The 22,271-nt window shown below is 41.4% G+C and overlaps 1 protein-coding gene across 5 annotated transcripts in view; it reads left to right on the top strand.

Annotated features, from left to right (window-relative positions):
- Window positions 1-22,271, top strand: part of ZC3H12C (zinc finger CCCH-type containing 12C) — a 64,335-nt gene that overhangs the window by 16,575 nt on the left and 25,489 nt on the right. For 2 of the 5 annotated variants that reach the window (XM_059720779.1, XM_059720773.1), the window contains 3 exons: window positions 8,374-8,411; window positions 10,292-10,734; window positions 16,356-17,119. In XM_059720779.1, the coding sequence (XP_059576762.1) occupies window positions 10,711-10,734; window positions 16,356-17,119 (788 nt within the window). In that variant the 5' untranslated portion in view covers window positions 8,374-8,411; window positions 10,292-10,710. Of the gene's footprint in view, window positions 1-8,373; window positions 8,412-10,291; window positions 14,903-16,355; window positions 17,120-22,271 lie in introns of all 5 variants that reach the window. The other 3 variants (XM_059720785.1, XM_019481992.2, XM_019481995.1) reach the window with 3 other exon arrangements.

Genomic DNA, 22,271 nt, shown 5'->3' with positions numbered 1-22,271 from the left:
TTTAAAATGGTAGTGGTTCTTTGGAGAGTAATTTTATTATCTCTCAGTAAATACAAGTTTGTATTGCTAGAAAGGTTAATACCTCTGAATATTAATAGCATTGCCAGTTCTAAATTGAGTCTCCATACATGCATATTGGTGTCACAAGATATAACTGTATAACAAGCTGGAACTTTTTAGAAGCCAGATGTTTGCACTAAAACCAAAAAGCTGCGAAGTATTATTCCCAGTGAGGAAACACGTATAAAATTCAGTCCTGTCTTTTACATTTTTCATTAGGTTAAGACTAAGCATAAGAGCATTCCTGCTTCCTTTTGTTATGCTAGGATAATTAAGAAAATAAGGACTTGTTTTTTGCGAGTTGTGTATAATTTGGAAACCTGAGCCTTGTCTGAGTGCTGTGTTAAATTGTTTTGCTTGAATTGTTGCTCTCTGTGTTACAGGGTAGGTAAATTTAAAAAATCATAGCTAAATCGAATGCAATCAAATGTATTCTTAAATGTTTGGTACACTAATTTTTCTTTATTTAGTTATGGGGAACTAAGAGGAAGAAACTTCTCCCTATCTGATGTAGGTACCTGTCATGATTTTAAATTTACAATGACATTAACCAATTCCAACAGCTTCCCCAGAAAATAACAAACCAGAGAACACTATCAATTTCAGACTTCCTGACAGCAAACCACCACACCCACAAATATTCAACCTTATTTAAGTCTTGCTTTGCTCAGATGCCCGAGTAAAGAGATGGGCCTTGCTTTATGCTCTGGCATAGGTGACTGGTGGGGGGGCACATGCCCCCACTACAGGGCTGTCCCCACTGCTCATGCCACCGGCTGCATCTGCAAGTACTCGCCAGCTCTGCCCCTGCTGCTGCTGCCACCGGTGGCGTCTGTGGGTGCCCCCCCAGACTCAGGAGACACCAGTTGCCCATGTGCTTTGCATATTGTACTCCTGGTCCAGTACTTCAGTCCAGTACTCAGGACTGAAATGAATTCCACTGTTGAAAGTCTCTCAGTTCTAGCCTCTATGGAGGGACCTGGCTAAATTGATAACTGCAAAAGTATGGGTTAGGTAGACAGGGAACGTGTCTACGAGAGAGGCTATACTGCCATCTACCATCTACATGTGAAGGCGCTTACTGCACAGTCAGTCAACTGCAGAGTTAATTTGCAGGGTAGAAAATGGACCATGCATTAGTGACTGCGCAGTAGCCCACATGTAGATGCTGACCGGCAGCAAATTTGCTGCCAGTCAACCCAGGCAGCAGGTGGCGGGAGAACAATCCCTTCCCTTGGGAGCTGCCTGCTGTCGGGGCGGGCTCCAAGCATGGAGCCCAGGCCTGGACAATGTCCCCCTGCCCTAGCAGCAGGCAGCTCCTGGCCCCGCCTCCACAATCGGAGCAGGGTCCTGGGAGATTGATCCCTACCCCCGAGAGTTGCCTGCTGTTGGGGTGGACTCCAAGCTCAGAGCCTGGCCGAGACAGTGTCCCCCTGCCCTGGCAGCAGGCAGCTCCTGGCCCAGGAGAGTTCCCCACCCTGACTTGGGCTGGGTAGGATCTGCCTCAGAACAGGACAGATCATGGCCAGCCCTGGGCTGCATGGGGAAGCCTTCCTGGGCACAGGGCTTGTCCCCACGTGTATAGAGTGGGAGAGCTCTGCAGCAGCAGCTCTCCTGCCCCAAGCACATCAGAACCCCTTCCGATGTGTACAGGGCCAGGAGAGAGCTGTCTTCTGGCCCCATGCTCCCTGCCAGCCCCTGGACTAGCACCCAGGAGGAGCCTGGAGCTGCCCTTGGCTACTGCAGCGGGGCAAAGCAGGGTGGAAGCAGCCCTTTTCAGAGCGTGACGTGTAGACATTTGGTTCCCCAGGGACAACTAGTGGTGGTGCACCTTGTGCTGCTGCTAGTCTCTGGAGAACGCCTGTGCCACATGTCTCTGGCATGCAGCAGGTTACCCGGGGTGAGGTGTGGAGGCTGAAGCCAGCACTGGGCTGGCCCCAGCAGCCTTACCTGACTTCCTGGGAGCCTCCCAGGGCTGCAGCAGCAGCGATCCTGCTGTGCATCCCCTGGCTGGCTCCAGCCACTCTGGCTTGAGTGGAGCATGCTGCCGCCATGTGCACTGCATGGCGCACTTTTTTTGTTTTCCCGCTTTATTTTTTCCACTGTTTTTCTGACCCCTGGATCCAGGGGTAAAAAAATGCTCTGCACTGCTCCCTTGCAGTGCGGAGAACAACAGAACAGGTGGCGTCACATACTGCACAGCCATGCTCATCTAGACATGGACATTGGGACATTGGGAGCAAATCTGCTCCCAAGAGGGAACACGTGTAAACATGCTCCCCCACTAGGTTTACTGTGCAGTATTTTTACTGTTCGGTAAGCCTACTTCAAATTAACAGCACATGTAGAAGTGCCCAGGATATCTCAGATAAGCAGTAACTGAGCCATTTAGTGCTTCATGAAGTTGAAACAACACCTTAAATTCCATGCAGGAACTCTGGATTATGGAGCATTGGTGTCATGTGCTTTCTGCAAGATTCACCACCTAGCACACAGGTGACTGCATTAGAACTCTTAAATTGTCTAATATTTTCTCTCTTGCTTTTTAAATGTTTTTAAAGAGAGTTATCCAGCATGGATAATGAGCCCTGTAGCTCTAATGTATTATAATGGATGTTATGTAGGGTATCCAGCTCATGTAAATTACTACTGAAAGAAAGGGAATGCTTTTTCACATGGCTATGTTAGTCTTGTTAGAGGGTTTTCTTTTGACAGATTTGAATAAAAGCACTTTGCTAAGCAGGACAGTGTGCACGCTGTACAGTTGTAGGTATTGGCTGGCTGCCCAATATTGTTACAGGGAAAGTTAATTACAGACACTTTTTTCGTGCGCAGAAAGTGTACAATTAGTCCATACATTTAGTCCGTGATACATTTGGAAGGTGGGAAAAGATCAGCATCTAACATCCATAATCTTTAAGTTATATTCTAAGGAGAATGGTGTTTAAATGTCCATTTCATTTAGTTCATAAGCAGTAAGGTTCGTAGAAAGCACAGCAATGAAGACTGATTCTGCATTCAAGTGGCACTCACACATACACACCTCTGAGTAAAGAGAGAGAGCCATGTTAATCTGAAGTCAGGCAGAAAGCAGGGCAAGGTGGCACCTTAGGCTAGGGACAGACATTACACATAAACCAGTTTAAGTGATGAGAAACTGGTTTAAACCTGTAACAGAACAGATGTTCAGTGCATATAAACCAGCTTGAAAATGGCTGAAAGGGGTTTGAGATAAACCTGGTGAATGTAATATCAGACTTAACTGATTTGGGTCAAACCAATTTATGCAGTGTCTGTCCCATACCCCTTGCTGGTGTAAGTCAAATCAGAGTCCCCCAGCACCCTGGAATGCTCTCTGGGCTGGGCGGAACTCTCTGTTCCACAGCAGGGCTGGCCCCTCCCCTCTGCTCCCTGGCCAGAGCTCTGGCAGAGACTTGCAGGCACAGCAAGGTCTTCTGGCTTCCCCGTGCCCCTCTCTCCCCACCCCCTCACCACTCGCTGCTTAAGCAGGGATCCCTTCTTTCTCTGTCACAGCATGGACCATAGCCAGCATGTGGTGTGCTAGCTAATGCTTTGTAAGGCTCCAGCAGAGACTGCCTGGCTTCCCCCTGCCCTACCCCCCTCACTGCTAAAGCAGGAAATCCCTCCTCCTTCCCTCCCTCCAATCTCCCACAGCATGGACCCCAGCCCCATGGACATAGGCATGCTAGCTAATACCAAGAGGTGTCTCTGTGTGTGTGTCTCTCCAATTTCACTGGAGCTGACAGACAGAACAGTGACTGCTTAGGGATGTTTGGAACTAATCAGCAGGTCAGCCAGTAAGCTGTTTAAGAAGTTTGAAGTAATAGACAGAGGCCATTGTTTTGCTAATCGGGTGATACAGACTGTTATCACTATCAGCCCCCAGGTGGCTTTCTTGCCTGTCAGTTTGCTGCAGACAGTATGATGAAGCAGGGAGGGAGATTGAAAAGCTCTGTATCATCAACAGATATATGCGCTGGACACCCCACCCCCCCTTGCCTCAGAGTGCTAGCCGGGGGCTGGGGGCTGGCAATACTCCCACCCCTTGAGCAGCCAGTGGGGAAAAGCCTGGGACCTTGCAGGCAGACCTCCCTAATGAGAGAGTCCTGGCAGGGCCTGGCCATTTCCCCCCTCAGCTTGGCTCCCTGCAAAAGGGAAGAGAGGGCTGCTCTAGCACCCCCAGGCTTCTAGCTTGAGCCACTGTAGGCATGTGCCTGAATTTCCTCAGTCCAGAGAGAATGTCTGTCTGGTTTCAAACCAATTCAGCCTAGCCAGGTTAGACTAACCTGCAAATATTGAATCAATTCAGGCTCAGGTTTTTTTGAATGTCTGTCCCTAGCCTTAGAAACTAACTGGAGGCTTAAACTTTCATAGGCAGCAGCCTACTCTGTCCCATACTCCCTGCCTTCTACACCTTTCTCTGTGATGTTCCAAAACTATGAGGAAGAAGTTTGCTCTACTGATATCAACAAGAATAGTCACTCAGCAGCCCTCTCAAGTAGTGCGTTTTTATTTTGTGTTAAAAACACCAGGTTAAAATGTGGCTGTCTGAATAAATCACTTTTCTTAAACCAGCAGGGTGAGATGACTTGTGCACTTGCAGTAAACTTGGGCTTTGAAGGAGATGTATGCATTTGAAATGTGATCAGTTTTTTAAAAACTGATTAAAAGTTATTATGCTCATGTTTGAGGCTTTCTGACAACTTGTGGGGTTTTACACTTGTTACATATGTTAAAAAAACAGTCTTTTGCCTGGACTTTGTGCAAAAGACCCACACAAACAGGAGATGCTGAGGTAGATGGACTCTTGTGCCCCTGCAGACATCCACTGAGGTTAAGAAGGCTCTGTCTGGCACAAGAATCTATCCGTGCGATTCAAGATATAACCGTGTAACCAGAAATAGTGAAAGAGACTACAGACAAAGCAATCTGAGAGAAGACTTTTTCTCAAAATTCTTTGTTACCATAATCTTAGGTGCCATTTCTGATAATGGGAAGTGAACAGACTGGATTTTTTAAGTTTACTGACTTTGGTAGTTGTTGTTACCCCTGAGCCTGTTGGTCACTGTGTATGCAGCCGTTTACTTTGAAGGGGCTCCCTGTGGACATCTGGGGCCTCTTTCATTCAGCATCTTGCTAGATTAGGGCTTTTTTCTTCAGTCAGCCTAAGATCAGAGATGTGTACATCCACTAACAGTGAGAATAATTGATACACATTTTCTATCTTATTTTTCTGATTTATACAAATCTTGTATCATGTTAACAGCATTGCAACAGTTAGAATTTGCCTTAAAGCATGCTGCAGTGTTTGTGATCTAACAATTGTTTCATGGATCCTGCAGGCTGCCTAGTCTTTATGTGCTCTCATTTGTGAAGAGGGCTGCTTGATACATATTCCTATTTTTAACAAGTCCTGTGGATGTGTAGAAATGGATGAGTCTTTATCACAAGCTGAAATATTCCTTGCCACTTTCCTGAAGGTTTTCTAAAGTTGTTAAAAACCTTGTAAACATTTTTACCATAGACAAGAGAGTGGCTTCTGAATGTTATGATTTTATAACAGGCAGCTGAAACTATTTAAATACATGTTTTAAGAAGTGTTGTAGAGGGTAAATTTGAACTCCTATTTCCTATGAAACTTACTTATACCTTCTGCTGTACTTTGTGTTGGTAAGAAGCAAGCTATTATACTAGATTGACAGTTGGCTGTATACTAGTACAGGTTTGTTCTTTCCTACAAAATAGTTTGGAAACCGCAATTTCAACTCCTTACCTGGGGAAAACCATTTCTTGTCTTTCTTAACAAATTAGATAAAATTTGATGTAGTTTAGATAGAATTTTTCTCAGTTTTGAAGAATAGAAGGTGGCACTTCAAGGTGCTGTATTTGGGTTAGAATTTGTCTCTTAACGTGTTAACTACTGATGAACTAGTACTCTCAGCAGATTGCCAACTCTTAATTTTAAATATTATAGATCCTCCTTTGCGGCTACAAAGCAAGTTGTGAAATGTAAGGTTAGTTTTGTCATGCCACATTATGAGAACTGTCTGAAGCATTGAAGCTAAAATCTAATGCTTTTTGGATTTCTACTGTAATGGTACATCCTTAACTGTCATGTCAGATGTATTATTGCAAACAAGAAAATTATGAGCTTGTAGATTATGATATATTTGGTATAAGGTTGTACACAAAAAGAAAGAAAACACATTACTGAGATTAATCTTTTTCTTTCTTGCATTATGGTACAGCAACACCTCTAACAGATTACAATAACAGAAAAAATGCCCATCTTATGTGTGTGTTAAGATAATTTCATTGGAAAAAAATAGCCTTTTTTTTTAATGTGTTTGAAGCAACAGGAGTTTACTGGAACTTGGAAGACTGTGCTCAACTTTTTTTAGTAATACCTTTCTGTCTTCTGCCTGCATCCGCTTGGGCACCCTGACTAAGGACAGACATTACACATAAACGGGTTTAAGAGATCAGAAACTGGTTTAAGCCTGTAACAGAACAGATATTCAGTGCACATAAACCAGTTTGAAAATGGCTAAAATCGATTTGAGATGAACCTGGTTGAATATGGTATCTGACTTAACTGGTTTGGATCAACCTAGTTTATGCAATGTCTGTCCCAGACCCCTTGCTGGTTTAAGATAAACCAGACTCCTCCAGCATCCTGGCATGCTCTCTGTGCTGTGCTGGCCTGCGTGGGGCTGTCTGCTCCACAGCAGAGCTGGCCCCTCCTCCCTGCGCCCTGGCTGTAGCTCTGACAAATCCTGAAGGCATCTGTATGCCTTCTCCTCCACTCCCCCAAGCAGGAATTCTGCTGTCCCCTCTCCCTTACACAAACACACAGCATTAGCTAGCAGACCACGTGCTGGCTATAGTCTGTGCTGTGCCAGACAAGACAAAGGCAGAATCAACAGGTAGCTGGTAATGTCCCACTGTTGTTTTCTTATTGGGGTGATAAACAATGAGTTAGGGGTGATAAACACTGTGTTATCAATTTCTTGCTGGGCTGGTCAGAAATGGGGCTGAACCCCTCCCTAATCAGAGCATTCTGCTGTGGCCTGGCCAAGCCCCTCTCAGCTCAGCACTCTGGAAGGGAAGGGAGGACTGCTGCAGTGTCCCCTGGCTTCTAACCTGAGCCACTGCAGGCATGTGCCTGCATTTCTTTCAGTCCAGAGGGGATGCCTCTATGGTTACAAACCAGTTTAGCCTAGCAGGTTAGACTAACCTGCAAAGATTGAATCAATTCAGGCTCAGGCTTTCTGAATGTCTGTCCCTAGCCTGACACTCTCTGAATTTCTCGACACTCCCTCTCTCAGCCTTTTTCAATCCTCCCCAGCGTGTCTTTCATACCTAACAGAATTGTGGGAGAGCCTTCTTCCCTCCCTGTTGCTTCACACATCTCTGACATTCATGTTGCTTGTGTTTCCTCTAAGAGACTCTAGCATACTCCCCCTTGCTTTGCTGTGTGTCATTCTGAAATCTCCTTTCACTCTGGTGTCCAGCAGTTATTCAGCGTTAGTTATCTATATCTAATTCTGTTATTTGTGGTGGTACTTAACATCTACTAACTTTTTAAATAAAAAAAATTTAGGACCTTAATGAGTGGTGATACAGTATCTAATCTTTGTAGAGATCCATAGAATAGAACTACTGGCTTCTCAAGATCAGGAAGGGGCTAAAAATGCAAAGAATCATTGCACATGTAGGTTGCATTTCAGTGATTGCTCAAGGCCAATTAATTTCCTATACTGTTTTTTAAGTATAGCAATGGGAGCTAGCTAGTATGGTCAGCTTGCTGAAGGTTTGAGCAGCAGAAGTAGAGCTTTCTTTGTTCATCTGCACTGTGTACTTTCTAGTAATGCTATTATACCCTGTCACAGATGTGACAAGAGATCCACATTGTTTCCTGCTAAGGTTTCTTTGTTGCCCTTGTTGTTCCCAGTAGGAAATCTAATGTACTGGATAAAACCCTCGTATGAGTGCATTTCTGTCACTGTGAGCAGGATTTAATAAAATGGTTCTGACATCTTGTACACCTTGGGCACTTTTTAAAGTTTCTTTTTAAGGAAGATTTAGGAAAATTGTTCAGGAGAGGAAACGATCAAGATTGTGCAAAAATGTTAGTCAGTTGTTTAAATCATTATAAACCTACAAAAATATTTAAATGTAATGCCATTGCATTTTGTCAAAATAGTTTATATTGATTTATTTGCGGAAAATATAACCTGAAGACTTTATCCTACCATGTTAAACACCTATTTTGATCTTGATTGTTTTCAGAAGTTGCAAAACAACGTTGGCCTGGAGATGAATCGAAGGTGATGTAGTTTGCTTTTTATTAGGCATGAGATATAAAAAGCTTCTTATGCATGAATATATAGTGAGGAGGTGATTCTTGAAAATTGGTAACCTTGTATTTAATATAGCCTTTAAATCAGGCTGTCCACCTGCATGACTGTGCTTTTGTGTATAGACCCACAAGTCCACTACTTTCATTATGTTTCCCAAGTTCACCTTAGAGTTTTGCCTGTACTCAGAGTACAGCATGTGTACTGTTTGCCAAAATAAACATTTCTATAACCATATAAAAGTGTTTGGCCCTACTTAGACAGCTGTTGAGCCAAGGGCTAGAAAAGTAATGCTACTTGCATTTGAGGTCAGTGCCTTTAGACTAGGTAAACCAGACTGGCTCCTTATTTCACCTACAGATGTTTTAATATGCTTAACATTATCCAATACCTGCAACTGAGGTAGTCTAAATACCACAGCAGGGTCTGATTAGCTTTTTCAGATCACTGCTTTTATTTGGTGTTTGCAAAGAAGCTTAATCCAGTGCTGGAGATCAGGCTTCCTGCTGTGCTCTTGGGTAGCTTTTTCTCATTCTTTGTGTTCACAGTGGCAGAAATTAGTGAGAAGACTCCTCTAGCTTCTGAATTAAAAACTTCAAAATAGTAATGATAGTAGCTATTTTAGTGGTTGTATAATAGATTGCATGCAGGCATTGTATTTTGGTTTATTATTATTATTATTATTAGCTTTAGATCTGTAAATCTGAGCATCCAATAAATATGTTGGTCTTGTATTACAGTGGCACGTGGATTCATTTACTATTCTGACACATTTAAAATTCCAGATAAAAGTAAAAAATTATTACAGTTAATGAGCTCTAACAATGCAGAGATTTGCATTCTCTGATGTTTTTAAATCACAGTAGATGTTCCCCAGTAGATTTCCTCTGAAAGAATAAGCAAACAGCTACCAATTCACGATCTTCAACATGCCTATTGAATGCCTCTGAAAGTCAGTTAATATTCAGTCCAAATGAAAATTGGTAAAATGCAGGGTTTTAGAAAATGATGTGCTCTATCTTAACTGAGCAAAAACAAAGTTAAAAAAACAAAGTCCAAAATGTATATGTCCAGATTTCTATGTTTCTTACGTAAGCTCAAAACTAAGCAGTCATGTTGCCAAACCTGATACATTTATTGAAAATTATGTTTTGGTAATTTTTCTTTAATTTCAAAATAGTCTACCTCCACAAGGAAGATTTTTTAAATGGGCTCGGGTAGTGACTCAACTTCCAAAATATTTGTTTAGCTATTTCTTCATCTGTATACACTGCCAGGAACTGGAAAGGTTTTTTTGGCTTCAGGATTTAATCTGTTGATTAAGAGGTTTTCCTCTTACGGGCAAATAGAGATGAGTCACTACTATAGTGGTGCTAGAATAGTTTGTTGTTTCTTTGTGTCAGCTTTTTAATAATTTAATGCCATTAGTTAGCAAAATCCAATATTCCACCATTGAAATTAATATTTTTAGTTTTAAAATTTATCTATTTATCTATTCTTTTTTATATTGGAACTGAAATACTTATGCTAAGTATTATGCTCAGTTGTGAGTAAGTACTAGTTCATTAGGTTTACTGGCACATAAAAGTAAAGTTTCAGGAAATTCAGAAAATGCTTTTGGATGTATTTCAGGGTATAATGGTAGCTTCTTTCCTATCTCATGATTTGTTTTATTAATGGGAAAAGGTACATAACTACTAATGTGATATTTCCATTTCTGTATTTTTATTTCTTCCACTGTACCCTAAAGATTCTTTGTAGCAGACAAGGCTATATTCTTTAGAATTTTTATTTTATAGAAACAACATTTACTACTTAAAAATAATTCTTTTCTTTGTTTCATGAATTAGAAACAAGGAGGAAAAGCTGAAGTCTGCCCAAGCCAGGTGTTTCTTGTTGGCAGCCTGCTCCCTAATGACTCTGGCTCTCATACAGCAGCTGCCTGCTAGTCTCCTTTGTATGGCCTATTGTTGTTGCACACCCCTCGTTAATACACATGCTGCCCAGGGCAGACCCTGAGAATGACATCAACTTGCTTATCTTAGAAACCTACAAACCTGACGCAGGGTATGGAGGTTGCCTTGCATCTGCCTGGCCAACTAATTGTGAGCTTTCTGGCCTCTGATTGGCTGTTATTCCACTCAGTAATAGGTTAAGCAAAGACATTGCCATTCCATCTGTTCAACCATTCATTGTTCTGCTTGCTTGCCTGAAGTCGGCAGCTGAAATCGTGTTAAGGAGTTGCTTCTGGAACTGCAACAAGAAACCAATGTCTGTGTGTTTTCCAGTTAACGTAAGTATATGGACTCTCTTTGCAGGGATCGAGCAATTTCACTGTTCTGACATTTCAGTATGTCGGTTTCAGTTTTGAGCAACATAAACAGCATACACACCAGCTGGAATTTCCAAACTTTGGAATCTCTTTTTAAAATTCCATTTGAAGAATAAGTTATGAAAAGCTGATCATTAATTTGATGTAGTCAAGTAAGGAACTTCTAAGAGCACCAATAGTGCTGGATTTTGGGAGGGTGAAAATGGGAAATGGAACACTTTAACAGAGCTAAATTTTTCTGTACATTTTTGGTGACTCTAGCTTTAAGTTCAAAGTTTTACCCCTTCTTGCAAATATACAATGCTTGACTTACTTTTCCTTTGGGTGAAAATATATATTTTATGCATGTTTGCCCAGTTTACAAAATTTCACCAAAATTTAGTAGGTTTCCTAAAATTAGGTAGAACATCACTGTGGTACAGTGGCTGTGTTTGGGATGGATTTAGAGTATGATGTAACATCAGTTCATTTGAGCTACTCTCACAAGCTTGTATGTTGTGGTCAAAGACTTTGTGCTTTGAGTGATGTTCTTACACTTGCAGAATTAACCAGCATATTCTGGTGAAGTTTTAAATCTATTCTGTTTTATGCTTTGGGTTCAGATATTAGGCTAAAGAACAAACAGTGCATGTTCCATGAGACAGTGTTCCAAGGATCCTCTAAAGAAAAAAAAAACAAAGACCTTCATATATCAGTTGGGAGGGAAGGAGAGCACATAAAAGGGTTAAAAAGAGGTTTGCATTTCTACCACATGCCCTATTGTGTGAACATATGCATAAGTCTATTGAAAGTTTTCAGAAGATGGGCAGGCCACCAGTTGCTGGTCTCCTGCAGTTCCAGTAGACATCTGTTGCCCCAGAGCATTAACCAATCTGTTCAATGGGACATCCTTCCTTTGTTAGATAGAGCGATGCAGACAACAGCGCTCGCTGAAATACAATGGTAATTAAATATACAGAAACTACAGCAGTAGGTATTTATTACATATTCATTATTTTATTTGCATTGTTGCAATATCTTTGCCATTTGAGAACAAGTACACTGGTTTCTGTCTAAATAGCCTATACAGTTTTCAGGACAAATGACTGTGGTGTTTTAACAATTTGAGGTACGAATAGTTACTGTTTGCTATTTTAAAAAACTAAGAATTTTTGTGCATGAAAACAAAATGAATTAGTAATCTGTTGTAAGATTTACCTTACAAAACATTGAGGTTCTTTTAAGGACAAATGTAATTGCTTTTACAAACATTTTGCCACAAAATACACCTTCCCACTTAATTTCTTTTGTGTTTTTTTTCTTTTTTGTTCCATGTACTAAGTTTGCAGTAAACTACAAATAAAAATTTCAGTTGTAAGTGGAACATTGTCATTATATGTACTAAAAGACTGGATGATCTAATCGTTTCTGTCCCTTTTGAGAAATAGAAGGGTTTTATACAAAATGAGTCAGTGAGATGGTTCTTTTTGGTGTTTAATGGAAAGTAGGTCTGTTACTGAAGTTGAAGAACTGTAGATGGAAAAAGCATGCAATTCTATAACGTAGTGGCATTTTGTTCCTCCACAGTGCTAAGTATAAATCCTTGACTGAACAAGTATGTCTCTTTGTTATTTGATTTACATAATTTTTAAATTCTCTATAAAAAAGGGAGCCAATTTAAAATATTAGGCCACATTTTCTTGTATAGGTTTCTTTTTTTGCATTTTTAATATAATTTAATCTAAGTCGTTTTGATGTGATGATTAGAACTATGTGCACATTCAAATAAGATCCCATCTTATTATTGCAGTGATCATCGTTCATCTCTCTAGGTTAACCTGGATGACTTCTTTATTATATTTACATTTTTATACCTACCAAAGCTATTACTTAACTGCATTGCAAGTATAACCAACAAGTATAGTAATCTTATTCTTAACAGGTTTATTTCTGCTGCTCATTGTTCATCCAGTTATTATACATAAATTGGCAGTCAAAGTTCACAAGGGAGACTTTCATCTAGGTAACATGTCTAGGAAAATATTTCAAAGCTGTTGCTTGTTTTGTTGTAAATAATGTGTGGGTCTTTTCATGTTCAGTGTTCCTGCTTCTTCAGGTTTATTTTCCTGTTTTTGTGGCTTTTTGTTAGCAACAGGTATTTGATGGGGGGTGGGGAGAGTGAAAAAGTAATGTGGGCTAATTTGTTCAGGTAGAATGAGTCTCATTTCATTCTTTACTATCTTGCTCCAAGTAAAATAATCAGTTCCTGGAGCACTGAGCTGTAAGATCTGATTTTCAATCAGTGAATGTCACACAGAACATCGGGTTGAAAACTCGAGTCTTAACATTCTCAGGTTATACTACTGCAAATTCTTCGCTGCTTATCACAAATGGTGTGGGCAGAGATAGCAGACGTTGTAAAATTTGTAGATATGCAGAATTTGCATGTGAGGCACAGGCCTGATGGCAGGAATCACATACTGCTTAAGCAAAAATTAAAAGTAAGATGTCAAAATATTTCAAATCCTTATGCTCTATGTCTGTAGTGAACGTATTACTTCAGCAACTGGTTTACTATGATAGCTGGCTGCCAAAGCTTTGTAGTAGATTGAAAGCTGCTACTGATGCAACTTCTCCAAACAGTTTTTGGAGAATGGCAGTGTTTCACAAATGAGGCAGTTATATTTTTTTGCAAGGTAGAGATTAAGGCAAGCATGTGAAGCCCATAAACACAGAGCTCATTGGTTATGGATTTGTTTACACTATTACATGCAATATATTTGAGTGTATGAGCCCTCCAAACAAAGGTATTTGAATGTGCTTGATATGTCTAGTCCTCAGTACATTTATAGCTCTGCCACTCATTTCTGTCAGAGGGGGAAAATATTATGTTTGTTTTTATAGTTACAATTAAAGACTTCTTAAAAATGTTAAAGAGAAATATTTAGGATATAACTTCAGAAAGAACCATATTAGTTTAGCTTGACTACTATGAAACATTTTTTTTAGTTTATACATATCAAGATGTGTTTCGCCTATTCAATTAAGGTCCAAATGAAAAATACCAATTTTAGTTAAGTGTGCTAACTGGTACTTCACCGTGCAAAGATTTGAGTAGTGACACATCTACCTTAGTGTATTCTGCTGCAGCAGTGTATCATCCAGCCCAACTTTTCAGTCCAGCTTAAAAATGTTGCCGATTTAAATATACTTCCTCCAGTCAGAGCAGATTGTGGGGTTTATGGAACAATGATGTCGGAGCTTCCAGATTGGTTTGGCAGCTGCATTGTTCTCAGAGGGTAAACCAGACGCACTTAAGTCCCAGTCTTTTTCATGGGCTTTTGTTCATACCAAATTATTCTTTCACTGTGCTAGCATTCATGATGGCATGTTAAAGGAGTGCATCCTAGCAACTAAAGACTGGTTGCTAGGCAGCCTCACTTCCAATAGGTTTTTCTTGTTTAAGGTACTTTTTGGTGGCAGTTCTATGAAGGCCCACTGTGTGGGTTTTTAACTGTATCCTTTTATTGGGATATTGTTGTGATTTGTTACTGGCACTATGCTATCAAGTATATCACAGTAGTTAATAAATCACCATGTGTAAAGATTCACTTCCTAAATTCTCCTTGTATTTAATCTGCAGTATTGCCTGAACTCATAAACCTCCATTTAAAGAGGACCTAGCATTGACTACTGATATTCTATGAGAGAGTATCAATCTCACTCGCTTTTAACTAAATCAAGCCAATGTAGAAATCAAAGTAGAATATATTCTTTCTATTGGTCCAAACTGCATTAAACTAGTCAGAAAAAATTGCTGCTTGGTATCAAACCAAAAATGGCAAGTTATTTGGTAGAACAATTTAGTTAATACAGCTATTCACTGAAAAGCTCTGCTGCCGTGGAGATGTCTTAGCACTTAATGCATTTAAAACCCATTTTTATCTAGTCATGGATGGCTTACTCACTTCATTCCCATTTGTCTTGAGAAAAGCCTGCATGAATTTCCATACATACATTCAGTTCTTTTTTTTTTCCCTTAACAAATGGAATATATACTGTGCAAATGATGATATTCTTAACAATTATATACCTTCTAATTTAATAGGAGAGTTTTGTTTCCTCTCATGGAAAAGACTTTGTATGTCAGGTATGGATTGTTTCTAATAAGATACAGAATTGTGTTTAGGATATAGTATGGAATTGTTTAAACAGTGATTTTTCTTAGGGTGACTGGCCAAATTTAGTCACACGTTATAGGACAAATTCAAGTTCTCCCATTTACATGTGTATATCACTTAATTTTTTTCCCTGTTAGAACACAAAGTGCTGTTTCTTGTTTTCAGCTCATTCTCCCCTAGTATAAGGTTTTGTTGCATTTAAAGCTCCAGCTGGACAAGGTTGTCCTCTTTAACAAGAAGAGTAAAGTATCTTTCATTTTTAGTAAGAAAGGCAATTCTACCCTCTGCCTGAATTCTCATTTAAGAGAGCAAAACAAAGTAAATGAAGTACTAATTTCCCTTTAAATATACATTATGGAAGTATCTGAAAAAATCTGGGAAACTGCTTCAGTAAACCTAATACAACAGATTTTCTGAGGTGCAGAAACTACAGCTTGCTTTGTTCCATTTTTCCCACCCTCTTACCATCTCCATCTTTAGCTGCTGATTCAGCAAAATGTCTGCAGCCATGACAAAATTTTAGCAAAAATGTAGTCTCATTGTTGAAGTCAATATTTAAGTGTTTTTCTAGATGGGGTTCTTGAGGGCTGAAGTGTACCCCATTGACATCAGAGGAAACCTGTTTCATTGGATTTTGGAATTGCACATTGAGCCAAGTACTACACTCATTATTAAAGCAAAGCTCCCTAGAGACCATACAGAGGCTTTTCTGATTTGGTCTATGCTTTATAACACAATTTAGAAATATGTTGGGGATGTTTACCCACTTGAATTAATTTGCTGTTTCGGAGCTGGCTGGTTGTTTGGTTGTTCCATCATCAGCTTACTTTCTGTATGATGTGATTTAAGCATATTTGCCTAATTAGGCCAATAAGGTAGTAATATACTAGTTAACCTTTTAGTAAATGGAAGGTCTGAGCTTTTCTACAGTAGTACTCTTATTGTATAGCTGTATTTATTGTTTATGCCATTGTTCAGTAATGTTTTCTGAATATGTCAGATTATCACATTTAATTTAAATCTAGACGGAAGGGTTCCTTCTTTTGAAGTTATAGCAAACAATTTTCTAGTGTTTTTGTTTCCCCTTCCTCTGTACTCATTGTATTTTTGCACAACTTATAACTTACATTAAAAAATCTGAATTTTTTTCTTGTGTTATTCATTAATTTAGAAATAAAAATGTTTTATGAAAACTGCAGGAAAATGCTTAGTTTCTAAATGAAATGGAGTTACCTTTATCGGACACTTCTGTTGGATTTGAAGTGTTGTTACACTTTGCAGATTTCCTAGGAACTATTTTTAAAAACACATCCAAAATTAGGATATTTTTGAGGTGGCAGAAAACAAAATCCCAAGATAATAGTAAGACAATCACTCCACAGTTAGAGGTAACTGGTGCCAACATTTTTATTTTTTCTGTAGGAATACGGGACACTTTATATTCAGGAGTACAGGAAAAACAGCAAAGTGGAGTCGAGTACATGCAGCAGCTTCATGGGCTTGAAGGATCACCTGGGGCATGACCTAGGCCATCTCTATGTGGGGAACACTGACACACAAATAAATGCAATTGTACCTTGGTCAATGGTGGAGAAACCAACAATGGATAAAGTAAACTCCAGGAAGGAAGATGCAGACAAGGAGGCATCGGAAGAGACTGGAAGTTCCAGTTGTGATTCAGAAGAGAGCACAAATTCTGATAATGAATCAGAAAGACTGAATAATACTGCATCAGAATCACGCTTGTTGCCGAAGACTCACCGACAGCTGTGCAGATCTCCCTGCTTAGAGCCACATATATTAAAGCGTAATGAAATCCTGCAAGACTTTAAGCTTGAGGAGGCACATATAGTATCTAAGGAAGTAAAGAAGCCCCCTGATGTGATGAAAGAATATCAAACCAAACTGGAGTTTGCACTTAAATTAGGTTACTCTGAAGAACAGGTTCAACTTGTTCTAAGTAAACTCGGTACTGATGCTTTAATCAATGATATTTTGGGAGAACTTGTCAAACTTGGAAATAAAACTGAAACTGATCAGACCGTAAGTAATGTTAACACTAGTGTAATGCGTGAAGCATCTTCCATAGAGTCTCAGAGGTCTGAGTCCCCACTTCAGGAGGATGTGACAGAGGATGGTGACAACCTGAGGCCAATAGTAATTGATGGCAGCAACGTGGCAATGAGGTATGTGGCAATGAAGCATTTGTTTTACAAATATGAAAATGGAACTGTTGCAAGCAACTAGAGCACTGATGTGCTATTTCATTACTTATCAAAAACTGTACATTATTTATTGTTTGCATAGTCATCGTATGGTTATTTCTCACCCATATGTATGGAAACCCAGATGGCGTATTGAGTGCTCAGATTGAGTCTGTCAGTCGGAGTACAGTGATTTACGCTATCATAGTAACTGCAACCACATGTTAATTATGCAAGTCCCTCTGCTTCTGCTATTAGATCTCTCCACTTAGTTTACTTTTTCCAAATTTACAATTAATATATTAAACAATAAGGTGGCTAACTTTACAGATGATGTAAAATTACTTGCATCACTTAAGATTAAACAAGGCAGCGATGGATCTAACAAATCTAGGTTAAGGGTCAATATTACAACTAAGAACAAAGAAACAGCTAATAAAATTTGAAAGACAAAAAATGTAAAATGCAAAAGAAAATCCTTTTTTATTTTTAATGCCCTGCTTAATTAATCTTGGCACTCATACTGCCAGATGTCACTGAGGCCAAACATTGAGAATTTCTATGGGTATTTTTTACATCCAGTTACAAAAATAATAATATACTGTTATAAATTTAAAAGAGATGGGATGTAGATCTTTTTGCCTCAGAGTATTAACCAAAAACTAATTGAAGAATTTTTTTTTTCCTGTTGGGTAGGTTATTCCACAGTGATCTACTCTGCCTCCAAAGTGTTGGGTAATGGCCACTGTTATAGACAAGGTATTGGACTAGATAATATGGCAATTCCTGAGACTACTTGTGGCAGGGCACTGTTTGTGCCTACCACTTTAAGGGCCTGAAGACAGCAGCCAGCAGGTGCCTGATGAGAGCAGCCATTTTGGATTCAGGGTTGCCTATATAAACAGGGTATTTTGCTGCTGGAAGGCAGGCAACAACATCACCTGGCTGCAGGGCTGCTGGTATCAATTGGAGGTAAGGGAGGAGCTGTAGGGGATGGTCAGGAGGCTCCTGGTCCTGGGCATGACCTAAAACTGCACCGTGCTGGGAGTGGGTGGCCTGGTGGGGCTCTCAGTGGCGCGGAAGTTACTACTTTCCAGGGTAGTAACTGACCAGGAAATGCCAAGTCAGTTACTACCCTGGTGAAAGGTGGGTCAGGGTGCCTTAACCCCAGCTCCCACAACCGGGTGGGTTACCCCCTTGTAGGGTCTGGAAGGTGGACCCCAGCGAGAGAGTGGGGCCATAGAGTCAAACCTGTCTTGACATCCCCCAACTGGTCCATGCTGGGGCCAGGACGGGAAGGGTCGAAGGGCCAGGGGCCCACCACGAGGAATGCCCAGAGCCGAGGGCCTGGGGTTCCGACTGGCCTGGAGGTGAGCCAGGGCCAGTAGAACCAAAGGTCCCAGGGGGACCACACCCATGAGGGGGAAGCAGCTCAGGGAGCTATGCAGCCTGGAATGAAGGTGGAATAGGCCGTGTGAATGGAGGGATCCAAGTAGAGTTCAAAAAGCAGGATTCTGGGGCCCAGTGTGGGGCTGGTGATATTGATAACATCTGGATGCCATCTGCAAGGCTTGGGCTGTGGTGTAGGGGAGGAATGGAGCCGCGGATAGTGGCCCCTGGCATCGAGGCAAGAAATGGGCAGCCTCCTGCTTAATTAACATCAATTAATTAATTAACAACAAGGCGTGGCAGACGGTTAGCTCAGAAACGGGTGAACGGGACACAGGGAAATCGGCCCCTTGAAGTCCCTCTGTTACACTACTCTATCTCCAGAATTTCATTAATCCAGTGAGAGAGACATGTATACATACACTGAGTTCTCATCCTCACTTATCTTACTACCCCTATGGAAATTACTGTTGGTGGGACAGATGGGTGTCTAAGCCTGTTTTACTAGGCAAGAAGGAGTTAAGAAAAGATGTACTTAAGAAACTGAAGTGAGGGATGTCAGACAGTTTCATTCTTTCAGTGGGCACGTGGACGAAGGACTGGTGAGTAACTAATTGGACAAAGCACAAGGATTGTTCTAGCCCAGGGGCAGGCAATTATTTCAGGCAGAGGGCTGCTTACCTAGTTTTGGCAAGCTGTCGAGAGCTGCATGGGTAGCCCCGCCCCTTGACAGGTGCCCCAACCTCTAGTCCCCATCTTGGGACCAATGTCCCAGGGTCAGCATCGGTGGGGCCCAGAGCGGGGCACAGGCTGGCAAGGGTCTGGCCTGGCTCCATGGAGCCCCTGCCATCTGGGACCCTGTAGTCTTGCTGCCCTGCTCTGGGCCCTGCTGGCGCTGGCCCTGGCACACCAGTGCAGGCCCCAAGCTCCTGTGCCCACTCACTCCCAGTGCCCCCTAAGCCCTGCAGTACAGGCAGGGGGCACTACACAGCACTGACCCCCTGCTCACCAGCGGGGAAGGAACTGGTGCAGAGCATGGGGAAAAGTGGCTCCTCACCTGCCCCGTGGCCCACGCTCCCTGTACAGCCATTCACAGCCCACGTAGGGCTGTCCTGAACAGGCACAGGCAGCCCCACATAGGCTGTGAGCAGCTGCAGTGCAGGGCACCAGCCACGGGATGGGCGAGAGGCCGCTTTTCCCCCACACTCAGCACCAGCTTGTAACCCACACCTGCTGCCAGCCTGGATCCCACACCAGCTCCGGGCTCGCCTGTTGGGGCTGTGCTGCAGCAGCTGCGGCCCCCCTGCTTGCCACGCCGGGCAGTGTTTGCTGCTGCTGCCTGCCCGGAGCTCACATGCTGGGCAGCACAGGGGCGGAGGTGGCAGCACAGGGGGTGGGGCCAGGCAGGCTCTGCTGTTGCAGGATCCTGCTGAGGATTCCCCTGGGTCCTACTGCTCCTGGTTCCTGTCATTTTTGATAGGAACCAAGGACAGATAAATTTTAATTTTCAAATTTTTCTTAGGGGCCCCTCAGGCCAGATAGAATGGCCTCACAGGTTGAATTCGGCCTGCGGACTGTATTTTGCCCACTCCTGTCCTAGCCAGTCATACTGCATTTTGGAAAAAACTCAGCCATTTCAGTGTTTTGGTAAGTTGAGAAGGTTTCTTATTAGCTTGGTAATAACACTTGGTAGAAGAAACTTCAGGCCTGAAAGCATCTAAGATTATTTACTTAATGAATTCAATTTTCTGGGAAACAGATTGCAATTAAATATACGTACAGAGCTTTCTCGTATTTATAGCAATTAGATATTTTGAGTAGATTTAAATTACTGTAATTGGCTTATGGATGCAGGACTCTGTCTTCTTTCTAAACTGAGTGTTGCCTAAATTATGTATCTGTTTAAGGTTTTTCCTCAAGGACTTTCCACCTCGTATGCTTTTCCCAGTCTCCCCTTACCTAGCTGAAATTAAGTGAGCATACCTTTTAAAACTGGTTATATTCAAATTAACACAAGATCTATTCTACTATTCTAATTAGAAATGATCCAAAGGCTTCTAAAATGCATTCCAATTTTGTTTAAAACTTCATTACATACTTGTACACTGTTTCAAGTGGTTTGTTTTAATTAAAACAATCTTCCAAACCAGAAGATATTGTTATAGTTTTGTTGCTTTTATTGTTTCTTAATACTTTTAACTATTGGAACCAAATCCTCCACTGCTCTGTGGCACCTTTTCTGCCACACTGGCAATGTAGATCTGGTCTCTGAATAACTTAGTTATTTGACTTGTACCTCTGTGTATGTGTTCTGTTCTGGAGCTGCTGCATGTAGATCTTGTTTGGGTGTCTGCAGCATTTCTCACAACCAAGCCATGAAGGTGATACACTGTGAGGCTCTGCATAGAGTTCAAGGAAGAAAAATTGGAGGCTGGGCAGGAGGTAGACTCTAGGGTTCTGCAGGGTGCTGGAGGGAGGTTGCGGGATTTTAAAAAATTACAAACCACTTTTATCCCTGCTCTTGGGGCCTGGCTGGGATAGAGAAAGCATTGGCTATTCATAGCCTTGACTGTAAGTAGCCTCAGATTCTTTAAACTAGAATGGCCCCTAGGTGGCATTAGCACCTAGCATACAGTTCAGGCTTTTCTAATCTGCATGTGGAGATTAACCAGCACAAATTAGATGAGGAAGAGGGGAATAAAACAAGATGTATTTACCCATACACTGCATTGGGCACTTGCAGAAGCAGCTCAGGACCTGGCATCTTTCTTTCATATACACTTGGCTCTTTATGTGATCAGTTAAGATATCTGTGCCTTCATTTTATTTCTTAACCAGTCCTGGAAGTGAGTCACATACCAATGTAGAGTTTAATGTGATATAAAACATTATCAGTAAAGCGCTGCAGCAAAGAATCAGGTTTTACATGGAGGGGCTGGGGGGTGGGTTTTGATAACATGGAATATGCCTGTAATAGCAGTAGGGTTATATTCCTTCTTTTACAGCCAGAGGCATTTTGGAAGCTCATGCAGAAAGGCCTGGCTATACTGTAAGGAGACATTCTGGATAAGGTTTGCCAGTTCCTTTTATCTATTTTTTTGTACACTAGGAGTACCTAGGATCTGTGGATTGTCAATTGGCCATTCAGCCATACTTGCAGTCCTGATTAATTTAATTGGCTAATGCCACGGGGCCATAGTATCCCATGCCCATTTTTGCTGTAGCCCCAGGAAAACAAATTGTGCCTGTTCTTTGTGGGAAACAGAAAGATATGAGTGAGATATTGTAAGGCGCAGTTTCCCTACCTTTTTGTCCTTATAGGAGATCACAATGTGGTCTTTATGCTTTTTTCTGTGTTGCTGTGTCCACGGGCAAGAAATATTTACTTCATAATATTTAATAGTATTTAATTATTGCATTGAATACATCCCAAATAGGAATTACTAATAGGCTGCCTAGAGAAGTTGTGAAATCTCCATCATTGGAGGTGTTCAAGAAGAGGCTGGACAAGCACTAGTCAGGGATGATCTAGGTGTAGCTATACTTATGCTCTTCTGTGGGCAATTCCCATGTTTCTGAGTTTTGCCGCTTGCTGCAAGGGACCAGGAAGGCATTCTCCCTGACGCTTCTGGCGTTGTGTGTCAGGTTTGGAGGGGAGAGGTGGGGTTGCCTTCATCAGAAGCATTTGGTGTTGGCTACAGTCAAGACTGGAGTTTTTGACTGGAGTGTGCCAGTACTCCCAGTA

Source organism: Alligator mississippiensis, chromosome 1 (assembly GCF_030867095.1).
Source record: "Alligator mississippiensis isolate rAllMis1 chromosome 1, rAllMis1, whole genome shotgun sequence".
Taxonomy (NCBI): Eukaryota; Metazoa; Chordata; order Crocodylia; family Alligatoridae; genus Alligator; species Alligator mississippiensis.
The sequence above is the reverse complement of the archived record's forward strand: the minus strand, read 5'-3'. Positions and strand labels throughout refer to the sequence as shown.